This window comes from Myxine glutinosa, chromosome 12 (assembly GCF_964187855.1).
Source record: "Myxine glutinosa chromosome 12, kmMyxGlut1.1, whole genome shotgun sequence".
Classification (NCBI taxonomy): Eukaryota; Metazoa; Chordata; class Myxini; order Myxiniformes; family Myxinidae; genus Myxine; species Myxine glutinosa.
The window spans coordinates 30,631,989-30,644,914 of NC_136272.1; the positions used below are offsets into that span (position 1 = coordinate 30,631,989).

Genomic DNA, 12,926 nt, shown 5'->3' on the forward strand with positions numbered 1-12,926 from the left:
ACTCTGCTTATGCTAAGTTTGAACAAAATCGGACCATGCACATTCAATAAATGTTTGGGGACACATTTAAGTAACAAAATGGCTGCCAGTCGGCCATCTTTGATTGCGTCATGTAACAAAATGATGTGGATATGTATACCTTGATTTGCAGTAAAACACCATATTTTTTTGAATCTCAGATATTTTGCCCTCAGCGCAGGAGATGGCATAAATATTTCTCCAAGTACATGTACTGGAAAGTGCCAAGAACGAGAATTGTGTTCTACAGTGTTTAAGTATTGTTGTGTGAATCCCTCCGGTTAATACCAGGGACCGCCAGATGACCAGAACGGCTTTAATGGAAGTGACGACCAAACACGGATTTGACTATGAAGCGTGGGAAGAGGAAGAAGTGGGAAAAGCGCTTACCTGGAGCACGCCGACTGCAGCTCCGGTCCTGTAGGGAATTAATGTACTCGAACACCGAATTAGAATGTACAAAAATAGAGATTTATTTGACGGAACCCGTGACAATGAAACGCGACGATGAAACTAAATCCTACGTTGGGATCCCACACACCAGACTCAACAACAGGACACAGGGATGAATGAAAGGAAAATAAAGCGTTGGCGTGTATGAAATGTGGTGCGTCTTAACTGTCCGTCGTCTTGTCGTGTCCACCGTCCAAATGCGGCTCCGTTCGGCCCCGCTCGTGCGCCACCAGGCCTCGAACGACCCGCTCGCCCCGGCCTCGTCGATTCAGCGGCGCGCCTCGCTCCAAGCTCCGAATTGATTGCACACGAGGTCCCGCCCGCTCACAGCACCAAAAGCACCGAGCACCGCCCCAAGCACCACGAAGATGGCGAACCACGACCACCAAGACCTCTCAAGACCAAGAAGGGAAGCGCAGAGAGCACAAGACGTCATGCAGCGTCAAGACAGCCAGAGAGCGCAAGGGCTGGAGCTGCTAAAATGTCGTGCAGCGCCCTTTTATCACCTGCGGCGGTGACGTCAGCCTTGGCGCGCCACCCAATCAGCCCCTTCCAGCGTTCACCGAACCTTCTCGCACCTTCCCCCCAATGAACCACCTTTTCCTCCGTTGCGTCTTCGCGCCTCCCGCCCCCGCCCTGATTGGCTGGAGGTTCGCGCCTTCCGCGCCAACCAATCACACGCTCCCTGTAGTGTGGTCATAGCTCGTGTCGCTCGATCTTGCTAGGCCTGCCGGAGCTGTAGCTGGTGGCGGCCATCCAGCAGTGCCCCGATCTGGCTTCCTGCCTGTTTTCCAAAGTCGTAAGGGAAGGGAATTTAATTACTGTGTGCACTAAAGGGCCTATCTAAGTGTTTATATGGGTATGCATTGCCATAAGGGACAACGGTTTGGCGACAGGGGGGGTGACGAACAAAGGAATCTTATCCATAATCCCTGGACTATTTAGCACGCCCTGCTCCCCCGTAGCGGGGACATCAATACAGCTTATCCCGACAAACCGGACTACACATGGAACTTATTACAAGGTTGATTCCCTATCGCGGCAGTCGAATACCTACCTACACAGATCTATCTGACTCTAGATATTCCTTTACCCCACCGACATAACAGTATATAATCAAATTGAAATAAAATCAAGGTTTTAAAGGCCGTGGCACTCTGCGCTACCTCCACCTCCTCCACCACATTGGGATTGTTATTTAAAAGAAGGTCGAACACTGCACTCCCCCTCGTGGGCCTATCTACACACTGGGTTAAAAGCAATCCTCGACTAGATCTAGGAAATCTTCATCTGCTCTGCCCTGTCATTGTTACTGGACACTATATCCCTGGCAATTTAAAATCCTCCAAAAAAAAAAACAAACTCATCAATCAACTACAGTATACCTGATGTTGGCCTAATGGTTAGGGTGGCGGGCTTGGGATCCTAAGGTCCTGAGTTCGAATCCCGTTGAATTCATGCCAGGTGGGATTGACTCAGCCTATCATCCTTCTGAGGTCCGCAAAATGAGCACCAGATAACTGGTTATAGAGAGGAATTGCATCAGCGGCAGACGCGCCCACTGAAAATGATGCAACCAGCAGTCGGTTGGCTGCACACGAACCACCACCATCAATCAACTGATACCCCAAATCAAGAGAAAATGAATTAAAAATACAAAACTAGAATATCTTGGTTGGATAAGTGTCCACACCTCTCATAATACCAATTGTAAATTAGCTCAGGTGTAAGCAATCACCTGATCACCTTCAAGATCACACACCAAGTTAATTGGCCTCCATTTGTGTTAAATTGCAGTGATTCTGATTACTTCAGAATAAAATCAGCTGTTCCTGTAGGTTTCCTCTCCTGGGTAGTGCATTTCACAGCAAAGACTTGACCATGAGCACCAAGGAGCTTTCAAAAGACCTCCGGGATAAAGTTGTGGAAATTCCCTTACCGCATGCCCTTCTGAATTATTCATGTACTCCTCATTCCTCCTCTTCCCTCACACCAGGAGCCCTATAAAAACATCTAACTAGTATATTACTGTTTTTTCAATCTCCGATCTTTACCCATACAGAATCCGCTACATTACTCCCCTCCTTAATGACATCCCTTTCTCTCGATGCAATGCTGTGTTTTACCCAGAATGATATTTTCTCCATCCCATCACACCGATACACCTTGTAGCCTTCTAATCCTGTCCTCCAGTTACTCTCCTCATTAAACCATGTCTGACTTCCTGCACCTATATTGTACTCATCACCATCTACTTTGGCCTCAAGCTATTCCATCTTGTTATTTAAACTGGCATCAGCAGAGAATTTATTTAACTTTTCCCTTTCTGATTTTGCATTTTCCTACCTTGCCTTATCGATCACAATTGCATCATCAGTTACTTTGTTTATACTATTATAGCTTGCCCACCCTTTATTGACCTAAAAAAGCCTGAATTCCTTCCTCAATTCCCACTGCAAACGTTGCTGCCCCTTTCTATATTGCATATGGCCTGCCTTTTGGAAACACTCCCTTTACCCCCAAAATTATTCCCACTGAATCTTAAATTCAAAACCTTCCTCCCTTCACCATTCTTACACCCATAGGTTGACATCCATCACTCTGCTCATAATTTCTATTCCATTTCCGAATCTTGGAAGGATCCCAGAAAAAACATGACCTCACAACCCTTTGCTTTCATCTGCTTACACAATATCCTGTCTTTCAAATGTTCTGAGAAACTTTTTCCTGATGTCATTTACTCCTGGGTATACCAAGGTCATTCAATGACCTTGTACGACCGATACAAGGTCATTTAATGTTCCTTCGATGTCCCTAATTCTGCTCCTTCAAAACTGCACAGAACTCTATGCCTACGATCCTTCCTGCAGAATGACGATTCGACATATTTAATAGTTTCATCTCCAACAAAAACTGTCTCCCTGGTCTCATTCCGCCCTATCTCTATTGCTGCATACCCACGCCTGCCTGCACTGGCTACCCCCCTCACCCCTGCCTGCACTCACTATCCACCTCACCCCTGCCTGCACCAGCTACCCCCCTCACCCCTGCCTGCACTCACTACCCCCCTCACCCATGCATGCACTCACTACTCCCCTCACCCCTGCCTGCACTCACTACCCCCCTCACCCCTGCCGGCACTCACTACACCCCTCACCCCTGCCTGCACTCACTACTCCCCTCACCCCTTCCTGCACTCACTACACCCCTCACCCCTGCCTGCACTCACTACCCCCCTCACCCCTGCCTGCACCAGCTACCCCCCTCACCCCTGCCTGCACTCACCACCCCCCTCACCCATGCATGCACTCACTACTCCTCTCACCCCTGCCTGCACTCACTACCCCCCTCACCCCTGCTGGCACTCACTACACCCCTCACCCCTGCCTGCACTCACTACCCCCTCACCCCTGCCTGCACTCACTACACCCCTCACCCCTGCCTGCACTCACTACACCCCTCACCCCTGCCTGCACTGGCTACCCCCCTCACCCCTGCCTGCACCAGCTACCCCCCTCACCCCTGCCTGCACCAGCTACCCCCCTCACCCCTGCCTGCACTCACTACCCTCCTCACCCCTGCCTGCACTCACTACCCTCCTCACCCCTGCCTGCACTGGCTACCCCCTCACCCCTGCCTGCACTCACTACCACCCTCACCTCTGCCTGCACTGGCTACCCCCCTCACCCCTGCCTGCACTCACTACCCCCCTCACCCCTGCCTGCACTCACTACCCCCTCGGAAGATATTCAAAATTTGGACAAACTGAGGGGGTCGCTGAGTTACACCCCTTACCTGGAGTGTCATTTCATCTCGGGTGTCCCTGCTGCCTTCTACAGGTCGCCATGAACCTTCGTATAACCTGTGTAGCTAGTTTGCTCTCTGTAAACCAGGCGGCAATACACTGGGCTTTTTGTCCCCGTCGCACCACGGAGCGAAAGGGGGACTATGGTTTTCCCCTCTGTCCGTGCGTGCGTGCATGCGGGCGTGCGTGTGTCCATGCGTGCATAAGCGAAGGACCGAATTCGAATTTGGTGTGTGGGTGCAACCCACGTCAAAATCCAAGATGGCCGCCGCCATGTATGTCTGACGCCATGTATGTCTGAACCTTGTGAGCGGAATATCTTGAAAAATAAGTGAAGTACCAACTTCTAATCTGGTGTGTGGGTATATCGAGGCATAAGGAAGAACGCTATTGAAAATTGGGTCGCCACGTCAAAATCCAAGATGGCCGCCGCTATGTATGTCTGAACCTTGTGAGCAGAATATCTTGAAAAATAAGCGAAGTACCAACTTCTAATCTGGTGTGTGGGTGTATCTAAGCATAAGGAAGAACCCTATTGAAAATTGGGTCGCCACGTCAAAATCCAAGATGGCCACTACCATATATATGTCTGAACCTTGTGAGCGAAATATCTTGAAAAATAAACGAACTACTAACTTCTAATCTGGTGTGTGGGTGTATCTTCGCATAAGGGAGAACGCTATTGAAAATTGGGTCGCCACGTCAAAATCCAAGATGGCCGCCTTGCACCTTCCACTTTGTCAACTCACATCACTTCAACGATGGGGGACCTGGGCGTAACGCTTGTTCTTGTGGGGTCGCCATTTGCAGTAAATGTGACATTATGCGTCACAGGAGACACCTGTAAACGAAAAAGAAAGTCAATTAAACTTCGACAAATGTGCTTTAACAAGTAGCAAGCCGCATTGTTGTATCATGTCAATATTTTTTATTTACTGTTTGAATTTTAAACGGTTGTTTGTGGACATCTATCTATAATTCCAGTAATCTCTGTCTGTACGTCTGTACGTTTGTTTGTCTGTGACCGCTGTTTCTCGACAACCACGGGTCCGATATACTTTTAACTTGCCAGGTATATTGCTGGGGACCCGAGGATGTGCCTTTTCAAGGTTTCATATTAATCGGACAATTACTTACCGAGCTATGTCCAAAAAACGATTCAACCAATCAGAGAGCAGCGAACGATCGCGTGTGCCGAACGTGGCGGGCACACTCTGCCTCGGATGGCACATTTGAGAGCGTATTCATTTATTTCACGTTTGCAAACTATGTTGGCGTTAAACTATGTTTTACAACTAATAAAAACGAATTTGCGTTTCATTCGCTTTCCTGCGCGTTTGTGCACGCGATGGCGATTTCTTTACCAAACTCCGGAAGCCGTTCGCTTTGGACCAAACCATTGCATGTAAATAGAGGGGGGGGGATTGTCACCACTCGCAAGCCGTTCGCTTTGGACCAAACCATTTCATGTAAATAGAGGGGGGGGATATAATTTTAGATATAGATATAGTACGGGCATGCCCTAGTCTATCTATAATTCCAGTAATCTCTGTCTGTCTGTCTGTACGTCTGTACGTTTGTCTGTGACCGCTGTTTCTCGACAACCACGGGTCCGATATACTTTTAACTTGCCAGGTATATTGCTGGGGACCCGAGAATGTGCCTTTTCAAGGTTTCATATTAATCGGACAATTACTTACCGAGCTATGTCCAAAAAACGATTCAACCAATCAGAGAGCAGCGAACGATCGCGTGTGCCGAACGTGGCGGGCACACTCTGCCTCGGATGGCACATTTGAGAGCGTATTCATTTATTTCACGTTTGCAAACTATGTTGGCGTTAAACTATGTTTTACAACTAATAAAAACGAATTTGCGATTCATTCGCTTTCCTGCGCGTTTGTGCACGCGATGGCGATTTCTTTACCAAACTCCGGAAGCCGTTCGCTTTGGACCAAACCATTGCATGTAAATAGAGGGGGGGGATTGTCACCACTCGCAAGCCGTTCGCTTTGGACCAAACCATTTCATGTAAATAGAGGGGGGGGATATAATTTTAGATATAGATATAGTACGGGCATGCCCTAGTGCTGTATAATGCTACTATTAATTTGCTATTGGTCACTGGCTTTGACATCAATACAAACTTTTTTATTGCGGACCCCAGACATCAAGAAACTACATATATCGAACAAAAAGTTTAAAATGGAGCACTTCGCCATCATTAGAGCATTTAGGTAGCATCAGATGTGGCAATAAATGTGAATTGTTGCTTTCTGCTTGCCGGCTCGATGACAGAAGATGCAATTTGCATTTTTGCCGCCTCGAACCCTACCCCATTTAGAATTCCGTGTGGGCACAGGCAATTTGTTAGTCTTCCGAATATCACAATGTAATAAATATGTCATAAAATGAAACTCGTTTCCAGTAATTATTTAAAATTTCATAAGTTTAGGTTGTTAGTATTTCTTAGAAATACAGTACCGTGTTTTTCATGAACGATACCCTCCGGCCCTTACCCCTTAGGCCTATGCAGACCAACTGCAACAGCAAGTCCACACATCACCCCAAGAGTCAAGGAGGAAACGAGCACTGGGGCAACACCTTGACACGGAGATGTTGAAATCATTGAGTGTGAAGCAGGTTGAACAGCTGCACCGGCTCATGCAAGAGACCTTCAAAGCAAACCAGACAGACCATGGTGCTGTCAAAGCCGCAGGGATGGAGCCAGTGAAGCCTCGAAAACCTCGGACTTAACTCTGGCCTCTATAATTACCTGGGTTTTAGAGCTGGGGCAGAGGTTGGTCGATGGGACGGTGGTCTGAGTGATGCGACCCATTAGTTCTGCTAACAAGGAATGTGACATAGCGATGTTATGATATTGCGATTAAGGTAGATGTGAGCTTCACGTCAGGTGTTCGCCACCTTTTGCACCCCTCCGCGCCCTAACCTGCTCAAAAGAATGAAAGCTGACGACAACGTCCCAACCTTGCGATGCCGCAGCTTGTTTTATGAAAGATCTCCAGATCAAGTTCGGGGTCACAGGTTCCACAGAGACTTGATGGTTGCATTCCCAGTGGTAAAAGTAAGTGGGTAAAAATATGGAATGAATGTCGTTTGTTGAAATAAACTTTCCGTAGATCAAACTTCAACCTTGCCCTCATCCAGGATAACCTTTCTTGAGACTTTTCTATTATTTATATTTCCAATCAAATTGCAAATCTCCAGGGTACGTTGAAGCATCAATGTTAATGAAATTCCTGCTGTGGTTTTCCCTTGCTCTGATAATCGCCTCATTGAGCTGTCTCCTACGCTGCCGTTTTTCATTGTGAAGACACACAATCCCACAATCCTATATGTCGGACAGGTATGAAGACGTTGGCCGGCACGGTTTTCCTCCTACGTGACTTGACTCGCCAGTGAAGGGCTCGTGGCATTGCTTATTAGTGGATATTTCCACTGCCGGTCTGCCCTCTTCTCTGACCCTCATCTGTACAGTGTGTGCCGAAAGCAATGGTGGATTAATCGGGGCAGCAGACGGCGTTTGCTTCCTCTCCAAGTCCCAACTGCCAGAGGGAGTGGTAGCAATTATGTGGCTTTCTGCGGAATAGCCTGTCACCAAAAGCCTTTAGCTTTCCCCACATCTTCAGATGGCATGTACTTGTTCTCTTGGGACTCTGTTGGAGATCATCTTCTTCCCCCCTCCTGTCTGTGTCTGGCAACCGATGGCCAGTTTGCGCAGCCCGTGATTACTAATGTGAAGACCTTGCGTCTCTCTCGGAGGCATAGGCCTGGTGTTGGCTTGCGGTTATGGTTCCGGCTTGGGATCCTCGGATCCTGCGTTTGCAATCCCGGTTGATCGCTGAATTAACGCCAGGGTGGTCGACTCAGCCTGTCATCCTTTTGAGGTAGGCCAATTGAGTACCAGTTCACTGGTAATTCCCTGTGTGTCGCAAGAGGTGACCAACAGGGTTGGTAGCAGGAAGGGCATCCGGCTGTAAAACATTGCTTCAAAAAAAGGGGACAACGGTGCCCCCAAAAAAGGCCAACCCCCGCTCTGCGGGGAAAAATGGCCTCTAAAAGCGGTTCAGAGGCGTCTGCATTTAACAATCGATGTTGTCACATTGGGGACTAACCAGGTGGCCTAGAAGTATGCACACTCACTTCTAAGCCGTCTAGCCTGAGTTTGAATCCCAAACCAGTTATAAACTCTCGTCCCAGTGTCTCACAGGCAGGGGGATTCATCAATGTGTGTGCCGCCCCTCAGATGGACGTTAAACGGGCGATCCCATCTGTCGGCTGTAGTTGGTGGATGCTAAAGATCTCAGGGTGTCCTTCACGAAGAGGAGGCGAAATATCGCCTGGCATCATGAACAAATTTCAAATTTTTGCCCTAACTACTACTGGGAAAACAATGTCAAACCACCCAGTATAACCCTTGCGAAGAAACTGTTTCGGCAGAACCCACACTCTAACAGAGTGCATCAGATCGGTGGTCACAGTCACGAGTTTCCTTTGATGTTATATATTCCATGTAGTAGACCAGCCAGGTATATTCCATGTAGTAGACCAGAATGAAAAGTCACTAAAAATCGTGATGAAGGTACTTCGGGGTAATAGTTGGCATCCGTGGGTAATCTGTTCTTGATGGGGTTGTGATCAAAGTGAGAGTGGATGCCAGTCTTACACTTGATCTTTTTTGTATACAGAGTCGAGGCTCATGGAGGAGCTAGAACACTGAATAGATCAGGTGGCAACAGAACAAGAGGAACAGTAGAGAAAGAGAGTGGGGACGACACCAACAGCAGAGTTGAAGGACAAAATAGAGGGAGGCTTGGGCAAACAATGCGTGTGGGGAGGAATAGGTGGCAGGAAAGGATGCATGGGGTGGACAAGATGGATACAGAAGGAAACTCGCGGGAAGGAAAAACTGCATATTTGGAAGGAGGAGGGATCGGAGTGGGGTTGATGGATGGGGGGGAGTTACTTAACGAGCGTAGAAAAGGTCATGGTTTTGGATTGGGGACAATCTGAGATGGTGGTAAACAGCTGTCTTTAAAACCTGGACGGAAGAATACGATTGAAGAGGACGTGGAAGTTGGTTCCAGTCGGTTGTATTAAGCACATCTTGAGCCGATGTGCACAAACACATCAAGGGTAAATTCAAAATGGAGGTCATGCAGAGACTTCAGAAAATGGCTTTCTTTATGACTTTGAACTGAAGATATTGAGCCAGTTGCAATCATCAAACACAAAATTCAACCCAGAAATGTTGACCACATCTTGATCTTCTGTCAAAAACGAGAGTCCTCAGAAGACCTTTGTGTTGCATCGACAGATGGGAAATCCGGACAAGGGCAGTTCCAAGAGAACGTGGAAGAATACGTGATACAAAGTGTGCTGACGTTCTAAAGACGTTTGAAATGTTCCCGAGGCAGACTTTGATACAGCGGAACTCAAGTAGCACAAGGCACGTTGCAGAATCCTTGCCAGATCCAGATCCTTCACCTCCGAAAGCAAACTGTCCAGATTGAGAAAGCACCGTGTACCATCCATCTCTGATGGTTGATTTATAAGAGTGATCTGTTCCTCGAGCAATCCTTTACCGTCCAAACAACAAGATGAGCAGACGTCAACAACCTTATAGCAGCCGAAGCTTGTTGCCATCTCCAACGTCGTGTGTCGTGAACGAAAAAGTAAGGAGAGGGAATCTAAATCATCAGGAGAGGGATTGATTAATAGATGAGTGTATGAACACACTGGTGTGGAGAATTGATCATGGGGTTATCTCTTGCTCATGTGTATGACACGGATAAAGTCTGGGACAAATATGTCAGCATCGGACACGTGTATTGATTGTCATCAGAGATTCCAGTCGAGGAGAGTGACGTTCAATGACGAAGTTCAACGCTTAATTGGGTCAAAAGCCAAATATTTCTGTCCTCTGTCAAAAGCCTTTGTTTTGATGTATCCTGGTGATGAATCCGTATTTATCGTTGTGACAACACGATCAAAATCTTCTCAGCAGGAGCGCCTCTTCCACTGAGTCAGAAGGTGAATACGACGACGGTGCGAAGCACCTTGATCAGTCTAACTTTATCCAGGAGATGATGCATGCTGCCCTTGCAATTGGATAGGATCTGTTGGACACACCCGGGCATTCTCGTACCTGGCAAGGGGATTCATCAAGAACACGTTGAACAGGTGATCCCAGAAAACCTTTCCTTGTTTCTTCGTTTGCTGTTTGGAGATATAAGGATGACAACGATGCCTAACGGAAGACTTGCAGCATTGCACACGACATTGTGTCCGCTCGACCGCAAGCCGACAGCAAAACACATCAGGCTAGGCCTTGCTGTGCATGAGGCTACACAATCGGAAGCCTTTGTGGATCTACTACATGCCAGTCATACGATTGGGATTGACAGTGGTTGGAAATAGATGCCAACATAGCTGGTACTATTCTCGATTAGTTCGCCCAGAACGGTCATGTATATGTACCAGATAACATTGCCTCCAGAACATCGATGTTATTGCTGGAGGTATATGGCATCGCAGGAGGTACGCAAATGGTGGTATGGCAGAGAGGTCCCATTCCTCAGAAAGATGATCCTATTGGTATAAAGATCATGGGTCAAAATTGGGGATGACAAAAGATGGTGGTGCACCGTTTGCTTGAAGTCCAGGAGAGAAGAGAGGCAACAGCTTCTGGAAGGTGGTTCCATATACGGGAGAAACGACGAATGAAAGGGCTGAGGTGTGCGGTTACCTTCCACTTGTTCACGTGTGTGGTCAAAGCCACGTTTGTGGAACACAAGTGCAGGCTTTGACTCCAATCATGTTCTGTCATATAGAGCACATCTGCAGAGCTGCATGATTGGCTATGGGGGCACAGCTGTGCTGCTGATGCAACGCCCCTTGTAAGTTGGGGCAGAAATGCCACATGCGGGTTCCCCTAGTCTTCGCAAAGGATACCGTGGGATGTTTAACGTCCACCAACTAATGCCTGGTGGACGGGATGCCCAGTCGTCCATTCAAGCAAGGCACACACATTGATGAACCCGAATCAATCTGCAGGTGAAACACCGGGATGACAGTTTATGGCTCCATCGGGATTGGTCCCCGGGCTAGACAGGTTAGAGACGATCGTGCGCCCCTCGCGTCAATCCTGCCAACCCTGCTAAGTGCCAACCACAATAACATCATCAGTTGCGTCCATTTTGCCATTTTAGTGATTGTATTGATGTGCATCGGGGAAACGCAACAAGCAATATCGCTTTGTTTTCAAACTCCATTATTGTACACCGCTCCTTTCCTATGCCATCTCCAGGCATTGCAAATCGTCATTGCCGGGCACCAAAGGGGGCTCGGCAGTGACGCACGCTGAAAGGGAGTACTCAGTTTTCACTCTGGTTTCTTGTTTTCTTTCTTGTTTGTTTTCTTTCTTGTTTGTTTGTCCGGACGATATCTCAGCCATCCTTTGAGCTAGGAAGCTGAAATTTCGGCACAATAGTGAGCAGGTCCTTTGTCAAAAACGGTATATATTTTTTTTGATTAATCAATAAATTGAGGAGTTATTTAATTATTAGCGATTAATTAAGTACTTATTTAATTAATCAAATTTCCTTTCTCTTCTGACCATTAACTCAGGCACCTTTTGAGTTAGGAAGCTGATATTTGGACATGCCAATGACCAGGTGATTTGGCTGCAAAGGATATTTTTGATTTATTATTTAATCAATTAATCGATTAATTATTTAATTATTCGATTAATGACAAAAAATTTTTTTTTTTTTAAGTTACAGATTCTGATGAAATAGTGGTAGTTTATGTGTTCTCTGACCAAATTGATTAATAATTTAATTTTTTTATGATTATTATTTATTTATTTTCATTATTAATCATTTATTTATTTTCTTTCTCATTTGGCCAATATCTCAGGCACCTTTTGAGCTGGGAAGCTAATATTTGGACATGAGTGACCAGGTGATGTGGCTATCAAGGATATTTTTGATTTATTGATTAATCATTTCATCTATTAATGATTTATTGATTAATCGATTAATTATTTATTGAGTAATCAATTAATTATTTAATTTTTTATAAATGACTTATTTAATAAAATTTCTAAAAGATACATCTTCGGATGAAGCACTAGTGGTTTAGTTATGCGATTAGCCAATTGATTATGAAAATATTTTGTGATAATCTTTTATTGATTTTAATTATACAATTAATCAATCAATTAGTGTACACCTCTCCCTCCCAATGCAGCCTCAATGAGCTGCACTGTGGTATTGCCGGGCGCCAGAGGCGCCCCGGCAATGCCGCGCTGCAGCATATTTAATTATTTGGCATGGGGCGGTGTACTTTGAATGTATTTGTACTTGTGCTCATTTATATTTGGGAAACTCATTTATATTTCACTCCAACGATTTTCAATTTATTTTGCCGAATTGGTTTGTTCATCAACGCTCAATAACATTGGAACCAAGATGGAAATTGAACCTCTCAGCTTCCCAGTTGTTTGTAACGAAAGGGAAAGGAGGACGATAGGTAGGTAGATTGAGGATGGTTTGGGGAGAGGTGAGTGTTGCAAAAATTCACTGAATTATTTTTGGTTCACGAGTTATCAGTGACCACTATATTC

At 46.3% G+C, this 12,926-nt stretch overlaps 1 protein-coding gene across 2 annotated transcripts in view; it reads left to right on the forward strand.

Annotated features, from left to right (window-relative positions):
• SDHAF3 (succinate dehydrogenase complex assembly factor 3) overlaps positions 1 to 7,428 on the forward strand; it is a 55,482-nt gene extending 48,054 nt beyond the window's left edge. For both annotated transcript variants that reach the window (XM_068132847.2, XM_078766678.1), the window contains exon 2: positions 6,803 to 7,428. In XM_068132847.2, the coding sequence (XP_067988948.1) occupies positions 6,803 to 7,033 (231 nt within the window). In that variant the 3' untranslated portion in view covers positions 7,034 to 7,428. The remainder of the gene's footprint in view (positions 1 to 6,802) is intronic.
• Positions 7,429 to 12,926: the final 5,498 nt, after the last annotated feature.